At 47.7% G+C, this 25,362-nt stretch overlaps 1 protein-coding gene across 1 annotated transcript in view; it reads right to left on the bottom strand.

Moving 5' to 3' along the window:
• The window catches only part of LOC309566867 (uncharacterized protein), a gene marked incomplete at its 5' end in the record, with an annotated part of 43,445 nt that overhangs the window by 10,314 nt on the left and 7,769 nt on the right, over window positions 1-25,362 (bottom strand). Inside the window, 5 exons of the mRNA XM_082272215.1 lie at window positions 3,493-3,699; window positions 7,212-7,463; window positions 13,144-13,263; window positions 15,774-15,860; window positions 17,848-17,934. Of these exons, the coding sequence (XP_082128341.1) occupies window positions 3,493-3,699; window positions 7,212-7,463; window positions 13,144-13,263; window positions 15,774-15,860; window positions 17,848-17,934 (753 nt within the window). The remainder of the gene's footprint in view (window positions 1-3,492; window positions 3,700-7,211; window positions 7,464-13,143; window positions 13,264-15,773; window positions 15,861-17,847; window positions 17,935-25,362) is intronic.

The raw sequence follows: 25,362 nt of genomic DNA, 5'->3' as shown, positions 1-25,362 counted from the left end.
GGTAAGTTCTTACAAAAATCCATTTATAGCAACCACTTAAGCCCCGGAGGATTTTCCTGCTCAAAGACCAGGGCCTATTTTGCGATTCGGCTCTGCGTGACTTTAATGGACAATTGCGTGATCGTGCGACGCTGTACCCAAATGAAATTGACGTCCTTTTTTTCCCCATAAACAGAGCTTTCTTTTGGTGGTATTTGATCACCTGTGCGATTTTTACTTTTTGCACTATAAACAAAAAAAGAGCGTCAATTTTTAAAAAATAACAATATTTTTCACATTTTTTTATACATGAAATTCCCCCCAAAAAATGTAAAAATCTAAATTTTTTAACATTTTAGGCCAATTTGTTTTCTGCTACATATGTCTAGTAAAAAAAAATCGCAATAAGCGTATTTTGATTGGTTTGCGCAAAAGTTATTGCATTTACTAACTAAGGGAAAGATTTATGTCATTTTTATTGTTTTTTTTTACTAGTAATGGCGGCGATTTTTTTTTGCGTGCGGGACTGCGACATTGCGGCGGACAGATCGGACCCTTTACTGACATTTTTGACACTTTTGGGGGTACCAGTGACATTACTACAGTAATCAGTGCTATAAATATGCATTGTTACTGTAAAAATGACACTGGCAGGGTAGGGGTTAACTTTATTGGTGATCAGTGGGTTAAATGTATCCCTAGGGGCGTGTTTCTAACTGTGGGGGGGTGTGGCTTCTGATGTAACCACAGAGACACACGATCCTACATAGTAGGATCGTATGATCTCTGCTGTTACACCAGGGAGAATGACAGGCGGCTTTGTTTACATCATCCGTCTGCCTTTCTCCCTCTCCAGCGGGAGATTGCGAGTGACCGGCGGACATCGGAGCCGCTAGTCACTCGCGTGGGGAAGGCAGGGAACGAGCGGGGGTGGGAGCGCGCCTCCGGCGGCGCTCGCTCGCCCCCTAGAGGCTCGTGGGCGAGCGACGTAGCCCTACGTCGCTTTGCCTGTACTGGGCTGAGTGCCGCAGTAAATAGTCGTGCGGCGGTCGTCAAGCGGTTAACCACTGGTCCTGCATTGTTGGACTGTAACGGATCAAGAAGCAAAGAGGAGAGACAAGTGTAGTGCCTTTAACATTAAGTTCATTAACATTAAGTTTAGGAAATATGTTTCAGAGCTTGCTGGCCCACTTGAACGAAGAGGTTACCCTTACAGCCATGTTGAGGATTCCTCTCTCAATGCTTCTCAGTAACATAAAAACTTGCTTAAGCCACCCGGCTTGCTCTGGCAGCACCGCTGTTCCGACCTCACACTTCCGGCCCCTGTAAGGTCTTCCAGACCATCTCACCAAACTTTAGACTTTGCATCTGCCTCTCTCTTGATTCTCTCTCTCACAGCTCAATGATGCTCTGGCCCACACCCTGACCTCTGGGCAGGGGACCCCCTGTCTCCTGAGTAGAGCCCTGAACTACAGACAGCCTCTTAATTATAAAGGCTGTACACACCTGCAAACACGTCCTGCTGGTCTCCTGTAAGACCTGGACATAGGGTTAGAGGCTTCATCCCTCCCAAGACTCTTTGAAGTCTCTGGATTCCAGAACCCAATCCAGGCATTACCAATCCCGGAGAAAACTTGAACCTGCAAACGTGAGAACCCTGTGTGAGATGTACCTCCTTTAATCACAGTGGCAGGGCGGGCGCCGTCACAGGGGGGTGTGGGCAGCCTGCATAAAAACAAGGAATACCTCCCGGCTTGCTTTGGTAGCATCGCTGCTCTCACCACATCAGGCCATCTCAAGAAACTTTAGACTCTGCGTCTGTCTTTCTTTCGGCACTTTCATCTCTCTCAGCTCCCTTCTGCTCTAGACTTTGCATCTGCCTCTCTCTTGACTCTCTCTCACAGCTCAATGATGCTCTGGCCCACACCCTGACCTCTGGGCAGGGGACCCCCTGTCTCCTTAGTAGAGCCCTGAACTACAGACAGCCTCTTAATTATAAAGGCTGTACACACCTGCACACACGTCCTGCTGGTCTCCTGTAAGACCTGGACATAGGGTTAGAGGCTTCATCCCTCCCAAGACTCTTTGAAGCTTCTGGACTCCAGAACCCAATCTGGGCATTACCAATCTCAGAGAAAACTTGAACCTGCATCCGTGAGAACCCTGTGTGAGATGTACCTCTTGTAATACATTGGCAGGACCGGCACTGTCACAGGGGGGGTGTGGGCAGCCTGCATAAAAACAAGGAATACCTCCAGGCTTGCTTTGGTAGCATCGCTGCTCTGACCACGTCAGGCCATCTCAAGAATTTTTAGACTCCACGTCTGTCTTTCTCTCGGCACTTTCATCTCTCTCAGCTCCCTGCTGCTCTAGCCCACACCCTGGCCTATGGGCAGGGGACCTCCTGTCTCCTGGGTGGAGCCTTGAATTACAGACAGCCCCTTAATTTTAAAGGCTGTACACACCTGCACACACGTCCTGCTGGTCTCCTGTAAGACCTAGACATAGGGTTAGAGGCTTCATCCCTCCCAAGACTCTTTGAAGCCTCTGGATTCCAGAACCCAATCCAGGCATTACCAATCCTGGAGAAAACTTGAACCTGCAAACGTGAGAACCCTGTGTGAGATGTACCTCCTTTAAACACAGTGGCAAGGCGGGCGCCATCACAGGGGGTGTGGGCAGCCTGCATAAACAAAGAACATCAACCGGCTTGCTCTGGCAGTGCCGCTGCTTTGACCTCACCCTTCAGGCCTCTGTCTGGTCCTTTAGACCATCTCAAGAAACTTAGACTCTGCGTCTGTCTTTCTCTCGGCTGTCTCTCTCTCTCTCTCTCTCTCTCACAGCTCCCTCCTGCACTGTCCCACACCCTGACCTCTGGGCAGGGACCTCCTGTTTCCAAAGTTGATCCCTGAATTACAGACAGGCCCTTGATTATAATGGCTGTGCACACCTACATGCACAGCCTGCTGGTCTCCTGTAAGACCTCGACAAAGGGTTAGAGGCTTCATCCTTTCCAAGGACTCTTCGAAGCCTCCAGACTCCAGAACCCAATCTGAGAAAAATGAAATAACTATTTTCTTCACTCAAAAACCAACATTGTGGAGCCCCTCAATCTGCATCCGTGAGAACCTCATTGGAGATTTACCTCTTCTAACACGATGGTGGGCCCAGCACTGTCATAGCCTGTATAAACAGGAATATCCTTATATTTTATAAGGAAGGACTAAACAAGCAAATTGATTGGGGGGGGGGTCAATTTTAAGGCATATGAATTTAGGGTTAGCAGTAGAAAAACTAAAGAAAATAAAGAACATTTTTAAATAATTATGAAAAGTTTCGAATTTCCTCATTCAGAAGCCTCTGTGGGGAGTTTACTCACAAAGAGTTCAGGTTAAAAAAAAAAAGGAGAGATGCCTCCTTGGCCGATGGCACGCCCCACCCAGGCTCAGGCCCGTCCTGCCTAATGGTCTTCTCTGCCCCGGTTTTTCCTTTCCAGGTTCTCTTTGTACTTACAGAAATGTATTAAGAAGACGAATAGAAGCAGAATGAGGATAATGGGGCCGCAGATGCTGATGATGAGGGCATTCAGGTCCTGCACTGGTTTGGACACAGACGTCAGGATATGCGTTAATGAAATCAGGAATTTGGGTGCAGCGTCCCGTTCTTCCTTATCAGACTTTGCTCTGTCCCCAGGTTTGTCCTCACTCTCTGTGGTTGCGCCTGTATGTGGAATGAGACAAAATGACCAATCGGCTCCATATACACACCATACACATGAATCAATTATATATTCAGCTAGAGCGCTATATACTATCTGCAGAGTAAACCAGAGCGTTGCATATACTGGGTAAAGAAACAGGCTCACTTAACGGCCAACTCCAGCCAAAATATATCACCCTTCATTGCTCTGTTCACCCAACAGAGTGCAAGAAAATGCTTAGTAGTCCAATGTATGGCGGATCATGTGACCCTGTCAGAGAAACGGCCATGCTGCAACTGGCAACTCCGCCAGTACTTCCAATGGCCGCAATGGACTCAGGCCATAGACTCAGTGTCAGTGAAATGGCTGTGCTGCAACTGGCAACTTTGCCAGTACTTCCCATGGCCGCAATGGACTCAGGCCATAGACTAATTCACTGGCCTATAAAAGGACTCTGCTCAGCCCATCAGATTGCTGGATTGTCTTCGCTCTTCCTGTTTCCTGAGCATTGCTACTTCCTGGATTCCAGTTTGACCCGGCTTGTTCCTGACCTATCTGCTCTCTCTCCTGGCTTTGACCCTCGGCTTCGTCTGACCATCCCTGCTCCAGTTTGGCTCTCCCGTTATCTGATCTCGGCTTGGCTCACGGACTTCCTTCCTGTCTACCTGCCCTCCAGTACCTGATCTTGGCTGTCCCACGGACTTGTCTGCTTCTGGCCTTCCTGCTATACCTTTGGCTTGCACCTGTTGCAGCCTCCTGCCGAGCCCTGTGTTTGACCCCCGGCCGGTCTTACACCTACTGCTTGGTTGTTCCTGGTTCCTCCTTGGACTGTCCGGTGTATTCCTGCCCAGCACTCTGCTAGAGACCGCCTGTCTACCATCAGGATCCTGCCGGCAACCAGTGCTTCTGTGGGCGCTACACCCTCTGTCTCAACCCCAGGGGTGTGCCGCACTCAGCCGCAAGGGGAGCCCTCTTTGCATCTTGGCCTTGGATCAGGTACGTGACAGACCCACACCCAAGGGCTGCCTGGCCACTTTCGGCCCAGGGGGCAAGTACAAACCAGAGGCCCATGGTGCAGCGACTCGGCCTTCCTCCCACTCTCCCTCTTCCTGGCCTCCTCCTGACCCCCATTCCAAGCTGAAGCTCCACTCCAGGTACTCTCTATTCACTGGCCAAACTCAGGGCTGGCCGGGGGAGGAGAGTCTCCAGTGGGGCATGGAACGGGCCTCCGCTCAGACACAGTGTACACCATCCATGCTGTGGGGAGGCCTGCGCTCTGTCCTTGTCTTCATCCCACACTCAGTAGGTTAGCAGGGGGAATATTTACTTCTCTTCACCAGGAATCCTTTAGGCATGTCTGTGGCAGAAGCGGTGCAGCCTTTTTACGGGGCATCAGAGCGGCCCGGGGGGCAATTGTCCCCCTCCCTCCTGACCCAGTCCTCCCCTGCCCACACCCCTCCACCTACAATACACTGCTGGATGCCTCAGCAGCCAATCACCTGCTATTACATGGGGTGGTCCCTTAACCCTGTGTAAGCCCCAACCAGATTGACTTGGTGCCTAAACAGGTACTCTTTATCTCTTCATTCCAGGGGGTGGAACGATTGGGGTAAGGAGTTCCAGAGGATGGGAGAAGCTCTGGGGAGGTCCTGGGTGCAATTATTGGAGGAGGATGGTTTGGGTGATATTTTAAGGTGAGGTTGGTGATGCAACTCGAGGCAGGACAACAGGAGATTGCATACTTATTTTACTCGCTGAATTGCAACTCAGTTTATAACATTTGTATCATGTGTTTTTTCTGGATTTTCGGTTGATATTCTGTCTTTATAATTTAAAATACACCTATGATAAAAATGATAAACCCTTAATTTCTTAGTAATTGGGCAAACTTACAAAATCTGCAGGGGATCCAAATAATAATTTTCCCCAGTGTATACACAATCCTATATACACAGTGATCCATGGAAGGCAAAAAGCCCCAGCAAAGCACGATCCAATTTGTTCCAGCAGGGGAACAAATTCCTTCCTGATCCTCCGAGAGGCAATCAGATATTCCCTGGATCAACTTTACCCATAAATATTTGTACCCAGTTATATTATGTACACCTAGGAAAGAATCCAGGTCTTTCTTAAAGCAATCTACTGAGCTGGCCAGAAATACCTCTGGAGGGAGTCTATTCCACATTTTCACAGCTCTTACTGTGAGGAAGCCTTTCTGTATTTAGTGATGAAATCTCTTTTCCTCCAGATGCAGAGTGCCCCCTTGTCCTCTGTGATGACTCTGAAGTGAATAACTCAACACCAAGTTCACTATATGGACCCCTTATGTATTTATACATGATGATCATATCCCCCCTTTTGTATTTCTACATGGTGATCATATCCCCAACCCTTATGAATTTATACATGGTGATCATATCCCCCCCCTTAAGTATTTATTCATGGTGATCATATCCCCCTCCTTTTGTATTTATACATGGCGATCATACCCCCCCTTATGTATTTATACATGGAGATCATATCCCCCCTTATGTATTTATACATGAGATCATATACCCCCCTTATGTATTTATACATGGAGATCATACCCCCCCCCCCCTCTTATGTATTTATACATGGTGAACATGGTGATAATATCCCTACTTATGTATTTATACATGGAGATCATATCCCCCCCTTATGTATTTATACATGGTGATCATACCCCCCCTTATGTATTTATACATGGTGATCATATCCCCCTTTTGTATTTATACATGGAGATCATATCCCCCCTTATGTATTTATACATGGTGATCATATCCCCCCTTATGTATTTATACATGGTGATCATATCCCCCCTTTTTTCATTATACATGGTGATAATATCCCCCTCATGTATTTATACATGGAGATCATATCCCCCCTTATGTATTGTGTTATTTATTTCACAGGACAGGGAAGCCTGCAGGGGGGGGGGGGGGGGGGCTGGCACATTGAAGGAGGGGCACACGGAGAGGTGGGGGGGGGGGGATCAGAAGCAGAAAGAACAGGGAGGGGGATCGGTGTTGGAGAAGCAATTACAGGAATGATGCCCTGTGTCTGTGTCTTTCCCTGCAGTAGCTGAAAGCTGGCAGGAGGGGGAGAAACTGGCTTTCAGCCGCTGCAGAGAGCTGCACAGGGCTTCTTTCTGTAATTGCCCCTCCACCTGACCGCACCGATTCCCCGTGCTGTTGGGGCCCCCCCTGTGTGCCCGGACCCCTTACAGGAGGTCTGGTGGTCCCCCTATCAGCGGCCCTGGCCATGAGCTTCCCCATGCTCCCTTGTATACACAGAGTTCTTCTTGTAGAGGAGAATAGAGAAGAGAAGGGTTGGAGTGGTGAAGGATTCTACAGGTAAGGGTTTGCTGGTTGGGGGGGGGGGGGGGTGGAGGGCTGAAGAGAGGGAGAACGTGAAACCCATCAGGTTATTACTCCTCTCCTCCATTTTTTTAAAGCTCAGCATCCAAATTCCATCATTGTTTCGGCAAGTCTAGAAGGACCATTTTACTCACCTAAAATTTTTAGAGGTTTACTCGTCTCCTCCTCTCCAGACGGAGTTCTTGCTCGGCAGTAGAACTCATTCGATCCCGGAGCTATATCAAGCTGGAATGTGGCCGCTTCCCCCCCGTGGACCGTCATATTTTTCACTATTCTGTCCCCCTGGATGAGCTCGTAGTGGATGGCCGGAGGTCCACGTTCGGAGATGCAGGTGATCTGGAAGCCATTGCCCAGCGTTATGCTTACATTTGGCACGGATATGGACTCTGCGAATAGAAGAGAGAAATGGTCAGATTCATTGTCAGGGTTGCCAGGTTAGACATGTGAGGTTCGTTTCGTTTACTGAACAAAATTATAAACCCAAAACTTTAGTTTTTGCCCCCCATTTTTCATGAGCTGAACTCAAAGATCTAAGACTTTTTCTATGTACACAAAAGGCCGATTTCTCTCAAATATCGTTCACAAATCTGTGTAAATCTGTGTTAGTGAGCGCTTCTCCTTTGCCGAGATAATCCGTCCACCTCACAGGTGTGGCAGATCAAGATGCTGATATTGGACAGCATGATTATTGCACAGGTGTGCCATAGGCTGGCCACAATAAAAGACCACTCTAAAATGTGCAGTTTTACTGTATTGGGGGGGGGGGGGTGTCCGGGGGGGAATCGGAAAACCAGTCAGTATCTGGTGTGACCATCATTTGCCTCCTTGGCATAGAGTTGATCAGGTTGGTGATTGGTTCCTGTGGAATGTTGGTCCACTCCTCTTCAATGGCTGTGTGAAGTTGCTGGATATTGGCTGGACCTGGAACACGCTGTCATATACGCCGATCCAGAGCATCCCAAACACGCTCAATGGGTGACATGTCCGTTGAGTATGCTGGCCATGGAAGAACTGGGATGTTTTCAGCTTCCAGCAATTGTGTACAGATCCTTGCACCATGGGGCCGCACATTATCATGCTGCAACATCAGGATCTCCTCACGGTATCTCTGTGCATTCAAAATGCCATCAATAAAATGCACCTGTGTTCCTTGTCCATAACATACGCCTGCCCATACCATAACCCCACCGCCACCATGGGCCACTCCATCCATAACACACGCCTGCCCATACCATAACCCCATCACCACCATGGGCCACTCCATCCACAACATACGCCTGCCCATACCATAACCCCACCACCACCATGGTCCACTCCATCCACAACGTATGCCTTATTCATACTATAACCCCACAGCCACCATAGGCCACTCCATCCACAACTTACGCCTGCCCATACCATAACCCCACCGCCACCATGGGTCACTCCATCCACAACATACGCCTGATCACACCATAACCCCACCGCCACCATGGGCCACTCCATCCAAAACATACGCCTGCCCAAAAAATAACTCCATCGCCACCATAGGCCACTCCATCCACAACGTACGCCTGCCCATACCATAACCCCACCGCCACCATGGGCCACTCCATCCACAATGTACGCCTGCCCATACCATAACCCCACCGCCACCATGGGCCACTCCATCCATAACATACGCCTGCCCATACCATAACCCCATCGCCACCATGGGCCATTCCATCCACAACCTATGCCTGCCCATACCATAACCCCACCGCCACCATGGGCCACTCCATCCATAACATACGCCTACCCATACCATAACCCCACCGCCACCATGGGCCACTTCATCCACAACATACGCCTGCCCATACCATAACCCCACCACCACCATGGGCCACTCCATCCACAACATACGCCTGCCCATACCATAACCCCACCGCCACCATGGGCCACTCCATCCATAACATATGCCTGCCCATACTATAACCCCACCGCCACCATTGGCCACTCCATCCATAACATACGCCTGCCCATACCATAACCCCACCGCCACCATGGGCCACTCCATCCATAACATACGCTTGCCCATACCATAACCCCACCGCCACCATGGGCCACTTCATCCACAACATACGCCTGCCCATACCATAACCCCACCACCACCATGGGCCACTCCATCCACAACATACGCCTGCCCATACCATAACCCCACCGCCACCATAGGCCACTCCATCCACAACGTACGCCTGCCCATACCATAACCCCACCGCTACAATGGGCCATTCCATCCACAACGTACGCCTGCCCATACCATAACCCCACCACCACCATAGGCCACTCCATACACAATGAACGCCTGCCCATACCATAACCCCACCGCCACCATGGGCCACTCCATCCATAACATACGCCTGCCCACACCATAACCACACCCCCACCATGGGCCTCTCCATCCATAACATACGTCTTCCCATACCATAACCCCACCGCCACCATGGGCCACTCCATACACAACGCTGACATCAGCAAACCGCTCTCCCACACAACGCCATACATGCTGTCTGCCATCTGCCCTGTACAGTGAAAACTGGGATTCATCCGTGAAGAGAACACCTCTCCAAAGTGCCAGACGCCATCCAATGTGAGCATTTGACCACTCAAGACTGTTACGACGAGGAACTGCAGTCAGGTGGAGACCCCGATGAGAAGGATGAACATGCAGATGAGCTTCCCTGAGACAGTTTCTGACAGTTTGTGCAAAAATTCTTTGGTTATGCAAACCGATTGTTGCAGCAGCTGTCCGGGTGGCTGATCTCATACCATCTTGGAGGTAAAGATGCTGGATGTGGAGGTCCTGGGCTGGTGTGGTTACACGTGGTCTGCGGTTGTGAGGCCGGTTGGATGAAACGCCTTTGGAGACGGCTTATGGTAGAGAAATGAACATTCAATTCACGAGCAACAGCTCTGGTGGACATTCCTGCAGTCAGCATGCCAATTGCACATGCCTTTAAAACTTGTCACATCTGTGGCATTGTGCTGTGTGATAAAACTGCACATTTTAAAGGGGCCTTTTATTGTGGGCAGCCTAAGGCACACCTGTGCAATAATCATGCTGTCTAATCAGCATCTTGATATGTCACACCTGTGAGGGGGACGGATTATCTCGGCAAAGGAGAAGTGATCACTAACACAGATTTACACAGATTTGTGAACAATATTTGAGAGAAATCTGCCTTTTGTGTACATAGAAAAAGTCTGAGATCTTTGAGTTCAGCTCATGAAAAATGGGGGCAAAAACAAAAGTGTTGCGTTTATAATTTTGTTATTTTGTTCAGTGTAAATAGATATATTAATTCATCTGTATATTTAGCTGTTGGTGGGGAGTTTAGCTTAAGGGCTCTTTCACACGGTCCGCCTCCGTAGGCGGATCCGTGTTGCTCAGCGGGGATCGATCCGCGATCCCCGCTGAGCCGGCGGATGACAGCTCCGTCTCCGCTTGCAGAGCGGAGAGGGAGGTGTCTCAGCCCCCGCTGCCCTCTATGGGGGATCGGATGAGAGCAGACCGCCTGTCCGCTCTCATCAGATCCGCTCCGCTCCGATTACTGAACGGATGGAAAAATAGGGTTTCCATCCATCCAGATTTCAGCACAGGATCGGATGCGGAGGGCAGCGGGTGTCAGTGGAGGTGTCTCCGCTGACACCCGCTGCCCCATAGAGCTGCATGGAGGATCCGATCAGATCCGCCTAAAAAACTGACAGGCGGATCTGATCGGACCGCCCGTGTGAAAGAGCCCTAAGTCTGGGCATGGGCGTCTGCAGAACTTTTTTCAGGGGGGGGGGCATCATTTTAAGGTCACCCATGCTCCGCCCCTTTTTAATAATGTCATGAAGGGGAGGGGCTTGGTTATTATACTTATTTTGAGTATTTATTTTTTAAGGGCAAACGGCAACATTTATTTTTAAAATGTTTGTTAACGTAAAAAAAAAAAAAACAATATATTGATCCTGTTCCCTTAAAGCATGTTACAGAGCACAGTGCTTGTGCTGTGTAATTTGTCCCCTTCTATCACCTAAATTACCTGGCTGATCCGGCCTGTCTATGTCCTCCCCTCTGTAAACTGACCACGGTATATCATGGCTGCTGAGCCCTGACACCGTGGTCAGTTTATGTGCCTCCATCATCCGCAGCTCTCCTGTCCTCCTCTGTCTTCTCTCCCCCCTCCCTCCCTGACTGTCTGCTCCTGTTTCAGTGCCCTCCCCCTCCCCTCCTGCTGCTGTAGTTTCATTTAAAATATCAAATCCTGTCTACAGTCTGTTTAGAACTCCTGTGTGCCCCCGTGTCTGTGTTTTATAAAAATAAGCCATTCTTTACAAGATTTCAGAGCACCAATCAGAGCGCTCACGTGACCTGCCGCCTCTCTGCTCCTTTCCCCCTCCTCTCCTCCTCCCCTCCCAACTGACAACAGCAAGGAATCCTGGGCCCTGCCCGCTGCAGACAGCTGTCAGACGGGGAGAGGAGAGAGCTGGAGGGTCACGTGAGCGGCGATCGGCTCTCTGAAAACTGGTAAAGAACGCTTTATTTTTTTTAAACACAGACTCAGACACAAGGGCACATGGGATTATTAAACAGACCAGACAGGATGGTATAAAGTGGCTTAACAACCACTTTCAAGGGGAAGTTGAGATTCCGGGGGGCATTTGATCCTAAGAAGACCATCCCTACAGTCAAGCACTGAGGTGGAAACATGAGGCTTTGGGACGGTTTCTCTGCTTAAAGAGTTCCAGCCTCCTATATAAAAAAATAAAAGTCAGCAGCTACAAAAAAACAGCTGCTCACCTGTCCCACAGTCCAGCGGTGCCCTCAGCCCAGCCGTCTTCCACCTCCGTCCTCCCTCAGCGGTGCTGGCATCTTCACTATGGGCACCCAGCTGTGACAACTTGCTAGTTCACAGCCAGGTGCCCACTGCGCATGCGCGAGTCACTCTGTGCATCCTGGATTGGTGGATGCAATGTTCTGGGACCTGTCATGGTCCCAGAAGACTGCAGGGCGGATAGAGGGAGGAAAACTTCCATTCCCGAGTGCTGCAGGGCTCAGGGCGGAAGTGGGAGCAGGTACCGGTCCAAATTGCCACCCGCTCCTTCACAGCCAGGTGTTCACTGCACATGCGCGAGTTGCGCGGTGCATCCTGGATTGGTGGATGCAGTCTTCTGGGACCTGTCATGTTCCCAGAAGACTGCAGGGCGGAAGGAAGGAGGAGAACTTCCGTTCCCGAGTGCCATGGTGCTCAGGACCGAAGTGGGAGCAGGGGCCTGTCAAAATCGCCACCCGCTTCTCAAAAGTGCCAACTGTGCAAGAGGAGCGGGGGACAAGTCCTTAAAGCGAAGTTCCGCTTTAAGGTACAGGCCGACTTTGCCGCATTGAGGGGCCAATGGATTGTAAAATCTTGGATGAGGACCTTCTTTCCTCAGCTAGAACACTGAAGATGGGTCATGGATGGGTCTTCCAGCATGACAATGACCCAAAACATACCGCCAAGGCAACAAAGGAGTGGCTCAAAAAGAAGCACATTAAGGTCATGGAGTGGCCTAGCCAGTCTCCAGACCCTAATCCTATAGAAAATTTATGGAGGGAGCTGAAACTTTGAGTTGCCAAGCGACAGCCAAGAAACCTTAAGGATTTGGAGAAGATCTGTAAAGAAGAGTGGACCGAAATCCCTCCTGAGATGTGTGCAAACCTCCAACTACAAGAAATGTCTGACCTCTGTGCTTCCAACAAGGGTTTTACCACCAAGTCATGTTTTTCTTGGGGATCAAATACTTATTTTACTCACTGAACTGCAACCCAATTTATAACATTTGTATCATGTGTTTTTTTCTGGATTGTTGGTTGATATTCTGTCTCTATCATATAAAATACACCTATGATAAAAATTATAGACCCGCCATTTCATTGTAAGTGAGCAAACCTACAAAATCTGCAGGGGATGAAATAATTATTTTCCCCTCTGTATGTAGATAGGTAACAGGTAAATAATCTTATGGGAATATTGTTGCTGTGATGACAGGTTCTCTTTAGGTTTTAGTTGGAGATTTACTTACTTGTTATGTTTGCAGTGTGCGTCGTTTGAGGGATGGGTTGGAGAGCCTTCTTGGTGACAGTTGAGGGTATTGCGGTGGAGTGATGTTCAGTTTGTTCACCGAGGAACGTTGAATGGTGCACTGAAAAGTTAAGTCTACCACAGTTATACATGGAAATATACGGCGCTCATCCGCTAATCCTAACAAAGGCCAAAGCAATGTTTTTAGGCTAAAGACAAAACTACTTGCATCTCATGGGGAGGAAAACGATTGATATGAAGTACTGATGTTTCTCATAAGCAGCCGATTAATCTCATTACATCGATGTTTTGTACCACCACTTCTGGACCGGGCTTTTTCTGGCATTTTTTGTTTACATGTAACAATGAGTTTTACAACCCCCAAACTTATATATATATATATATATATATATATATATATATATATATACATACAGTATCTCACTTTTCATGTGACAACACTGAAGAAATGACACTTTGCTACAATGTAAAGTAGTGAGTGTACAGCTTGTATAACAGTGTAAATTTACTGTCCCCTCAAAATAACTCAACACACAGCCATTAATGTCTAAACCGCTGGCAACAAAAGTGAGTACACCCCCAAGTGACAATGTCCAAATTGGGCCCAAAGTGTCAATATTTTGTGTGGCCTCCATTATTTTCCAGCACTGCCTTAACCCTCTTGGGCATGGAGTTCACCAGAGCTTCACAGGTTGCCACTGGAGTCCTCTTCCCCTCCTCCATGATGACATCACAGAGCTGGTGGATGTTAGAGACCTTGCGCTCCTCCACCTTCCATTTGAGGAGGCCCCACAGATACTCAATAGGGTTTAGGTCTGGAGACATGCTTGGCCCGTCCATCACCTTTACCCTCAGCTTCTTTAGTAAGGCAGTGGTCCTCTTGGAGATGTGTTTGGGGTCGTTATCATGTTGGAATATTGCCCTGCGGCCCAGTCTCTGAAGGGAGGGGATCATGCTCTGCTTCAGTATGTCACAGTACATGTTGGCATTCATGGTTCCCTCAATGAACTGTAGCTCCCCAGTGCCGGCAGCACTCATGCAGCCCCAGACCATGACACTCCCACCACCATGCTGGACTGTAGGCAAGTCACACTTGTCTTTGTACTCCTCACCTGGTTGCCCCCACACACGATTGACACCATCTGAACCAAATAAGTTTATCTTGGTCTCATCAGACCACAGGAGATGATTCCAGTAATCCATGTCCTTAGTCTGCTTGTCTTCAGAAAACTGTTTGCAGGCTTTCTTGTGCATCATCTTTAGAAGAGGTTTCCTTCTAGGATGACAGCCATGCAGACCAATTTGATGCAGTGTGCGGCGTATGGTCTGAGCACTGACAGGCTGACCCCCCACCTCTTCAACCTCTGCAGCAATGCTGGCAGCACTCATACGTCTATTTCCTAAAGACAACCTCTGGATATGACGCTGAGCACGTGCACTCAACTTCTTTGGTTGACCATGGCGAGGCCTGTTCTGAGTGGAACTTGTCCTGGTAAACCGCTGTATAGTCTTGGCCACCATGCTGCAGCTCAGTTTCAGGGTCTTGGCAATCTTCTTATAGCCTAGGCCATCTTTATGTAGAGCAACAATTATTTTTTTTTTCAGATCCTCAGAGAGTTCTTTGCCATGAGGTGCCATGTTGAACTTCCAGTGACCAGTATGAGAGAGTGAGAGCGATAACACCAAATTTAACACACCTACTCCCCATTCACACCTGAGACATTGTAACACTAATGAGTCACATGACACCGGGGAGGGAAAATGGCTAATTGGGCCCAATTTGGACATTGGCACTTAGGTGTGTACTTACTTTTGCTGTCAGTGGTTTAGATATTAATGGCTGTGTGTTGAGTTATTTTGAGGGGACAGCAAATTTACACTGTTATACAAGCTGTACACTCACTACTTTACATTGTAGCAAAGTGTCATTTCTTCAGTGTTGTCACATGAAAAGATAGAATAAAATATTTACAAAAATGTGAGGGGTGTACTGACTTTTGTGAGATACTGTATGTATTTTTTTAAATCCGAGGCCCCTAGAGAATACATTGTTGGGTTTTGCCATTTTTTTAAATGTCACGCGGCACAATTATTTTTGGGAAAAAATACACTTTTTAGAATTTTAATGCAAAAAAAAAAAAATAGATAACCTAATATTTTTGTAAGATATAAAAGATGATATTATGCTGAGTAAATAAATTTCAGACATGTCGCGATTGTCTAATAAACGGCGTCAATTTTACTATCCTTTGGCGACCAATTAAAAGCCTTTACAGGTTACTACTTTAGAGTTACAGAGGAGATCTGGTGTTAGAATTGCTGCCCATGAGCTGACGTTCGCGGTGAAATTTCACATGCGTGGGACGATCGCTGTTTTGTGTGTGCGTTCATCTTTGTGCTCCAGCAATGGGGGTGTGGGGGGGCACTTTCATTTTTTTTTTTTCAAAATATTCCCCTCCCCCAGTCTGATCCCTAGGGGAGGGGAGACTGAAGAAATGCTTCCTCCTCCTTCTACAAAGTTACAATATACAGATTAGATAAAATTATTTTTGTCTAGATTGGTGTCGCCCCCTTTAGGAAGGTTTGTGACCCATCAGGAATCTCTCTTACCTGTACGGATGACCGTAGTCTCCAGGATTCCAGTGATGGCTGGAATGTGCACAGAAGTGGTGTCTGTATGTCTGTCTGTGGGAGCATCTGGAAGAGGGAAGGGAAGAGACCCCACATTAGGGACTCCATTAGAAGAGGTCGTAATCAACTTCTGTTATTCTATAGGAAACCCCCACATGTGATGCTGAGCAGTGCTGGGACAAGTTCACCTAGAACCACCCCCCCCCCCCCCAAGATGTATGAGCATTATTTGTCAGCAAAAATCCCCCCCCAAGATGTATGAGCATTATATGTCAGCAAAAAATCCCCCCTCCCTCCAAGATGTATGAGCATTATATGTCAGCAAAAATCCCCCCCCCCAAGATGTATGAGCACTATATGTCAGCAAAAAATCCCCCCTCCCTCCAAGATGTATGAGCATTATATGTCAGCAAAAATCCCCCCCCCCCCCCAAGATGTATGAGCATTATATGTCAGCAAAAAATCCCCCCTCCCTCCAAGATGTATGAGCACTATATGTCAGCAAAAAAATCCCCCCTCCCTCCAAGATGTTTGAGCACTATATGTCAGCAAAAAATCCCCCCTCCCTCCAAGATGTATGAGCGCTATATGTCAGCAAAAATCCCCCCCCCCCCAAAGAAGAAGTAGAGCACTAATCTGCATGCTTGCCCCCTAAGCATAAAGAATAGAAGGAAGAAGGGAAGGAAGGAAGGAAAAGGAAGGAGAAGGAAGGGAAGGAAGGAAGGAAGGAAGGGAAAGGAAGGGAAGGGAAAGGAAGGGAAGGAAGGAAGGGAAAGGAAGGGAAGGAAGGAAGGAAGGAAGGAAGGAAGGAAGGAAGGAAGGAAGGAAGGAAGGAAGGAAGGAAGGAAGGAAGGAAGGAAGGAAGGAAGGAAGGGGTAGAAAAATGGAAAGGAAGGGCAGGAAGGAAGGAAGAAAGGAAGGAAGGAAAGGAAGGAAGGAAAAGGAAGAAGGGAAGGAAAGGAAGGAAAGGAGGAAAGGAAGGAAAGAAGGAAAGGAAGGAAGGAAAAGGAAAGGAAAGGAAAGGAAAGGAAAGGAAAGGAAAGGAAAGGAAAGGAAAGGAAAGGAAGGAAGGATGGACATTAAGTAAAGGAAGGAGGGAAGGAAGGAAGGAAAAGGAAGGAGAAGGAAGGGAAAGGAAGGGAAGGAAGGAAGGGAAAGGAAGGGAAGGGAAAGGAAGGGAAGGAAGGAAGGGAAGGAAGGAAGGAAGGAAGGAAGGAAGGAAGGAAGGAAGGAAGGAAGGAAGGAAGGAAGGAAGGAAGGAAGGAAGGAAGGGGTAGAAAAATGGAAAGGAAGGGCAGGAAGGAAGGAAGAAAGGAAGGAAGGAAAGGAAGGAAGGAAAAGGAAGAAGGGAAGGAAAGGAAGGAAAGGAAGGAAGGAAGGAAAGGAAGGAAGGAAAAGGAAAGGAAAGGAAGGAAGGATGGACATTAAGTAAAGGAAGGAGGGAAGGAAAGGAAGGAGAGAGAGACACTTCCAATGACTGCTCGAGTATAAGAGAGTTTCTTCTTCCTCACCTCATGCAGGAAAGAAAAAGGGAAGGAAGGAAAGGAAGGAAAGCAAGGAAGGAAGGAAAGGAAGGAGAGAAAGACACTTCCAACGACTGCTCAGGTATAAGAGAGTTTCTTCTTCCTCACCTCATGCAGTTTGCAGAGCAGCTCCATGCCACAACACTGGAAGCCCACTGGGTGACGGGGGAGCGGTGCAGCCTAATTATGGGGGATCAGACCCCCCCAGCACAGTCCACCCCTGCCCTGGACAAAGTCCATTTTCTGGGATTTTGCTTGCGACATGCTCAGACCGGGACATGGGTCTGAATTCTGTGAATGTCCCAGGAAAATCTTGACCCCCCCCCCCAAGATGTGTGTGCATTAGGTGTCAGCAAAAACCCCCTCGTGAATCGGGAATTTAGGATGTGTGAATGCCGCCTAAATAATGAATTCTGATTGGTTGCCATTCATAACTTTACTTTTTAGTACACATGCATAATTCTAATTAAACCAAACGAGCCACGTCGTCCTTTTAGGAAGGTCTATGACCCATCAGAAGTCTCTCCTACCTGTATGGACGGCAGAAGTTCCCGGGGCTCTAGAGATAGCTGGAATGTGCACAGAAGTCGCGTCCGTATGTCTGGCTGTGACAGCATCTGGAAGTAAGAAGAGAAGAATGAGAAACCACCATTAGCCTGTGTTGATGGGTTTTTGTTCACATCCATTCTGCATTCCCATACAAGTCATTGGAACATAAGAGGGATGAGACCCCCCCAAATGTGAACGAGTCTAATAAAAGTTTTAATAGAGCTCAAAAATCCAACATGTTTCAGGAGCTCAAAACTCCCCCTTCATCAGGGCTAAGAGACGAACTAACAACATTGTATGAACTGAGGATACAAAACTACAAACAATGTAACATAAAATAGTACACAAAGAGGAACTGGAACTATAAACAATGTAACATAAAGTCTATATTGTGTTTTTGTTCATCAAAATTAATTTAGATGTATTTTTTTCCTAAAAAATTTGTTTTTGATAAATGGCTTTGCAAGTATCGTGCGCAGTTCTGGGACAAGGGGTGGGCAGGAGGCTGCGGTGGTATCATGTGAGGTGGTAGGACGCTGCTTGGAGAGTTCCTATCTACAAGCTGACAGGTGTAGTGACAGCAGCTTCACTACTCCTGTCAGATTTGCACCAGAGGAGACAAGTATGATCTGCACAGAGCCTGGAGGAGGTGCAGGCTGTGCTCTCTCTCCCCTCCAGCTCTTCCTTCCTGCCACTGCCGGATCGCCACAGCGCAGTGATCATTTACCCACCCCCATCTCCTCTCCGCTTGACTTTTTTAGGGGGGGGAGGGGTGGGAGATTTTTGCTGGCACATAATGCTCCTATGTTTTGGGGTGGGGGGGTTCAACGCCGTTTGGCATCTTCATCCTGGGGGGCTAGGTGACCTTGTTCTGGCACTGCTTACCTGTATGGACGGCAGAAGTTCCCGGGGCTCTAGAGACAGCTGGAATGTGCACAGAAGTCGCGTCCGTATGTCTGAGCGTGACAGCAGCAGCATCTGGAAGTAAGAAGATGGGAAGAACGAAATTTACCTCCATTAGTCTATGTTGGTGGGTTTTTGTTCACATTAGTGATTGACCGATATCAATTTTTTCAGTGCCGATATTTTGGTCATCGGATATCGGTATTGGCCAATATTTTCGGACATTTAACATTTTTTTTCACAGGTACAGTTGTGGAGGGATCTGGGGGTCTAAAAGACCCCAAACCCCTCCTCTGCACTTAAAAGCATTCAAAACAGCCAAGTTTGGCTGTTTTGAATGCTGTAATTTTTTTAAAATCTGGCGCCGAGTACCCGGAAGTGATGTCATGGAGACCAGATCAGAGCCGAATGCGGCTTTGATCGGGTCTTCTCTTCAGCGGCCATGCAGGATGGTTGCTTCCCGTCTTGGGACGGGAGACCGGGGCGAGCCGCGGAAGGTGGCGGGAGGGGGGGCGTCCCCTCCCACTCCTTGTAATGACAGCCAAGCGGCTTCTCAGCTGCATCAGTTGTCATTACAAGACAGCCGACCGTCGGCTATGGACGCCGGTACCAGGGTGATGCCTCTAGCTGCAGGCATCACTCCGGTACAGCACTTTCCGAAATATCGGCAATATCGGTAACCTCAGGGGCCGATTCCGATATATCGGGGAAAGTGCATATCGGTCCCCAATATATCGGCATTGCCGATAATCGGTCGATCCTTAGTTCACATCAAATCCATTCTGCATTCCCATACAAGTCATCGGAACAGAAGAGGGATGAGACCTCCCAATTGTGAACGAGTCTAGAAAAAAGTTTTATTTTTCACAAGAGCTCAAAAATCCAACATGTTTCAGGAGCTCAAAACTCCCCTTCATCAGGGCTAAGAGACGAACTAACAACATTGTATGAACAGAGGATACAAAGCTACAAACAATGTAACATAAAATAGTACACAAAGAGGAAATGGAACTATTAACAATGTAACATAAAGTCTACATTGTGTTTGCGTGCACCAAAAATCATTTAGGTGTATTTTTTTCCTAAAAAATTCGTTTTTGATAAATGGCTGTGCAAGTATCGTGCGCAGTTCCGTGACGGGGGTGGGGGGGGTGGTATCATGTGAGGTGGTAGGACGCTGCTTGGAGGGCTCCTATCTACAAGCTGATAGGTGCAGTGATGGCAGCTTCACTACTCCTGTCAGTTTAGCACCAGAGGAGACAAGTATGATCTGCACAGAGCCTGGAGGAGGTGCAGGCTGTGCTCTCTCTCTCCCCTTCAGCCGGATCGCCACAGCACAGTGCTCAATTACCCACCCATATCTCCTCTCTGCTTGACTTTTTTTCGGGGGGGGGGGGGGGATTTTTGCTGGAACATAATGCTCATATGTTTTGGGGTGGGGGGTGTTCAGCGCCGTTTGGCATCTTCACCCTGGAGGCTAGATGACCTTGTTCTGGCACTGCTTACCTGTATGGACGGCAGAAGTTCCCGGGGCTCTAGAGATAGCTGGAATGTGCACAGAAGTCGCGTCCGTATGTCTGGCTGTGACAGCGTCTGGAAGTAATAGAAGAGAAGAATGAGAAGACCGAAATTTACCTCCATTAGCCTGTGTTGGTGGGTTTTTGTTCACATTAGTGATTGACTGATATCGTTTTTTTAGTGCCGATACTGATATTTTGGTCATCGGATATCGGTATTGGCCGATATTTTCGGACATTTAAAAAAAAAAAATAGTTTTCACAGGTACAGTTGTGGAGGGATCTGGGGGTCTAAAAGACCCCAAACCCCTCCTCTGCACTTAAAAGCATTCAAAACAGCAAAGTTTGGCTGTCTTGAATGCTGTCATATTTTTTAATCTGGCGCCTAGTACCCGGAAGTGATGTCATGACATCACTTCTGGGTTTTATACATGGAGACCCAATCAGAGCTGAATGCGGCTTTGATTGGGTCTTCTCTTCGGAGGCCATGCAGGTAGGATGCCCGGGTATCCCAGTGGGACGTGAGACCCAGGAGAGCCGAAGGCGGCGGGAGGGGGGGGGGGGACGTCCCCTCCTGCTCCTTGTAATGACAGCCAAGTGGCTTCTCAACCGCATCGGCTGTCATTACAAGACAGCCGACCGTCGGCTATGGACTCCGGTACCGGGGTGATGCCTCTAGCTGCAGGCATCACCCCGGTACAAGCACTTTCTGAAATATCGGCAATATCGGTAACCTCAGGGGCCGATTCCGATATATCGGGGAAAGTGCATATCGGTCCCCGATATATCGGCATTGCCGATAATCGGTCGATCATTAGTTCACATCAAATCCATTCTGCATTCCCATGCAAGTCATCGGAACAGAAGAGGGATGAGACCCCCCAAATGTGAACGAGTCTAGAAAAAGTTTTATTTTTCACAAGAACTCGAAAATCCAACATGTTTCAGGCGCTTAAAACTCCCCCTTCATCAGGCTAAGTGCCGGTTCACACTGCTCCGACTTGTCAGGTGACTTGGTCGCCTGACAAGTCGTGCTCCATTCTGCTATGGGAACCGTTCTAATAGGAGCGACTCAAGTCTCTCCGACTTAGAAAAAGGTTCCTGCACTACTTTTGTCTGAAGTCGGAGCGACTTGCATTGACTTCCATTATGTGAAGTCCGTGCAGGTCGCCCCAAAGTCGTATCGCCATAGTGTGAACCAATTCTAAGAGACAAACTAACAACATTGTATGAACAGAGGATACAAAGCTACAAACAATGTAACATAAAATAGTACACAAAGAGGAACTGGAACTATAAACCATGTAACATAAAGTCTATATTTGCGTGCACCAAAATTCATTTAGGTGTATTTTTTTCCTAAAAAATTAGTTTTTGATAAATGGCTGTGCAAGTATTGTGCGCAGTTCCGGGACAAGGGGTGGACAGGAGGGACAGCTGCCCTGGGTGTGGTGGTATCATGTGAGGTGGTAGGATGCTGCTTGGAGAGTTCCTATCTACAAGCTGACAGGTGTAGTGACGGCAGCTTCACTACTGCTGTCAGTTTAGCACCAGAGGAGACAAGTATGATCTGCACAGAGCCTGGAGGAGGTGCAGGCTGTGCTCTCTCTCCCCTCCAGCTCTTCCTTCCTGCCACTGCAGCTTTCCTAGATCAGGACTGCCGGATGAGCAATATGAGCGCAGTGCTCATTTACCCACCCATCTCTCCTCTCCGCTTGACTTTTTTAGGGGGGGTGGGAGATTTTTGCTGGCACATAATGCTTATACATTTTGGGGTGGGGGGGGGGGGGTTCTTCACCCTGGAGGCTAGATGACCTTGTTCTGGCACTGCTTACCTGTATGGACGGCAGAAGTTCCCGGGGCTTTAGAAATAGCTGGAATGTGCACAGAAGTCGCGTCCGTTTGTCTGGCTGTGACAGAAGAAGAGAAGAATGAGAAGATCGAAATTTACCTCCAATAGAGCCTGTGTTGGAGGAACGAAAACTACAAACAATGTAACATAGTACACGAGGAGGATGTAAAGGTATAAGGTCCCGTTCACACGGCCATAACAAAATGCATTTACAACTGTTTTTTTATTTACAGATCTGCATTCACACAGCTGCACTGCCTTCAGATCCGTAACACAAAATTCAAAACCTTTATCTGAGGACACGCGGATTATTAAACAAATCTATTTACTGATCATTACGCAGGAACTTTTATTCCTTGCATTCAAAATTAGCAAATTTTTACAGCTGTGCTACAAGGTAAAGTAACATAAAATAGTACAAAAACAGGATCTAAAACTCTAAACCAGGGGTCTCCAAACCTCCAAGCATGTGGGCCGGATGTGGCCCTTTGTTTATCTTTATCTGGCCCTTGAGGCACTATTCCTCCCACTGACACCAATGATGAGGCACTATTCCTCCCACTGACACCAATGATGGGACACTATTCCTCTCACTGACACCAATGATGAGGCACTATTCCTCCCACTGACACCAATGATGGGACACTATTCCTCTCACTGACACCAATGATGGAGCACTATTCATAGAAACATAGAAACATAGAATGTGTCGGCAGATAAGAACCATTTGGCCCATCTAGTCTGCCCAATATATCTGAATCCTATGAATAGTCCCTGGCCCTATCTTATATGAAGGATAGCCTTATGCCTATCCCATGCATGCTTAAACTCCTTCACTGTATTTGCAGCTACCACTTCTGCAGGAAGGTTATTCCATGCATCCACTACTCTCTCAGTAAAGTAATACTTCCTCATATTACTTTTAAACCTTTGCCCCTCTAATTTAAAACTGTGTCCTCTTGTGGTAGTTTTTCTTCTTTTAAATATGCTCTCCTCCTTTACCGAGTTGATTCCCTTTATGTATTTAAAAGTTTCTATCATATGCCCTCTGTCTCTTCTTTCTTCCAAGCTATACATGTTAAGGTCCTTTAACCTTTCCTGGTAAGTTTTTTCCTGCAATCCATGTACTAGTTTAGTAGCTCTTCTCTGAACTCTCTCTAGAGTATCTATATCCTTCTGGAGATATGGCCTTCCTCGCACTGACACCAATGATGGGGCACTATTCCTTGCACTGACACCAATGATGGGGTACTATTCCTTCCCTGACACCAATGATGGGGTACTATTCTTCCCCCTGACACCAATGATGGGGCACTATTCCTCCCACTGAAACCAATGATGGAGCACTATTCCTCCCACTGACACCAATGATGAGGCACTATTCCTCGCACTGACACCAATGATGGGGCACTATTCCTCGCACTGACACCAATGATGGGGTACTATTCCTTCCCTGACACCAATGATGGGGTACTATTCTTCCCCCTGACACCAATGATGGGGCACTATTCCTCCCACTGATACCAATGATGGGGCACTATTCCTCCCACTGACACCAATGATGAGGCACTATTCCTTCCACTGACACCAATGATGGGGCACTATTCCTCCCACTGACACCAATGATGGGGCACTATTCCTCCCACTGACACCAATGATGGGGCACTATTCCTCGCACTGACACCAATGATGGTGCACTATTCCTCCCACTGATACCAACGATGGGGTACTATTCCTCCCCTGACACCAATGGTGGGGTACTATTCTTCCCCCTGACACCAATGATGAGGCACTATTCCTCCCACTGACACCAACGATGGGACACTATTCCTCCCACTGACACCAATGATGGGGCACTTTTCCTCTCACTGATACCAATGATGGGGCACTATTCCTCCCACTGACACCAAGGATGAGGCACTATTCCTCCCACTGACACCAATGATGAGGCACTATTCCTCCCACTGACACCAACAATGACATTTTTTTTTACTGCAACTGATCATCAAGCCTGCCCGGCCCCCTAAAGTCTGAAGGGCAGAAAAATGTCCCTTTGTTTCAAAAGTTTGGAGATCCCGCTCCCAACAATGTAACAAAATAATACTCAAAGAGGATCTGGAAATATAAACAACATAATATAAGGCCTCGTCCACACCAAAGAAGCTCATGTATCAACTTTTGGCACTGAGCCAGGTGCATTTGGCATTACGCCTTTTTGCCACATTTTAACGCATTTTGTCACGTGACAATTGCGGCAAAATCGCACCGTGTTTGGGTTGCTATTAACCACTTCCCACTGGCGATATGCAAATATGCGGCCTCTCAGGTGGGTGGGCTTTAAAAATTGTAACAGCCACCATTTTATTCAAATGTCAAAATTACCCCAGATATCAAAGGATTAAATTTCCCCTCTTAGACCAATGTCCCCGGAACAACTCTGAATTCTTGGATTTGGTCGATGGCAATGATCATTAGTACAAATAGAGGGGTACCTATCCTCCAGCCAAATACACAGATGAGATACATAGAAGGGAACACATTTATATTTCTGTCCATCCATTCCTGAGATTTACAAAGTCCCAACAGACTGCATAGCTAGCCCAGTCACCTGCTATTCAATACTGCTGTTAGACATCTTAGCTAGAACACCATCTCCACCCCAGCCTGTGATTGGACAGTAAAGAAGCAGCAACAGGCTGATGAGGTCATCACTTTACACTCTCCTTCTGTTATAATGTTCCTGCTCGCGGTTTTGTGTGGGCGATTTTCACACCATTCCACATGTTGCACATAGGGCAGTTCATTCACTTTAATGAGCTGCCCTATGCACATTCGTCGCCCAAAAGAAAGTCCTGCTCCTTTTTGGATGATAAACTTTACCTGGATTTTAAAGGTGTGTTTTGCCGCAGTGATTCTGTTGCGTGACAGTCGTGGCAAACACGCATCGTGTTTGGGGTGCCATTTAGAATGCATGGCACCCAAACATGCGCTGTGCGATTTTTACAGCAATTGCCACATGATTTAGAATAGTGGGCAGAACCCTGGCAATTCCGCCCTTGATTCTCAATTGCCAGGTGTGAATGGAGCCTAACATTTCAGGAGTGGAGATCCTCATTATAACAGATACCCACTGGTGACCAATTCTCTTCAAATATTACATTTTTTTCTGTAAATCTGTCATTCTTTCATAAATGTCCTTCACTCAGAAAAAGCATCTTACCTGT

The sequence above is a fragment of the Pelophylax lessonae genome (assembly GCF_965119305.1).
Source record: "Pelophylax lessonae genome assembly, chromosome: 11".
Lineage (NCBI taxonomy): Eukaryota > Metazoa > Chordata > Amphibia > Anura > Ranidae > Pelophylax > Pelophylax lessonae.
This window is presented reverse-complemented; position numbering and strand designations above follow the sequence as displayed.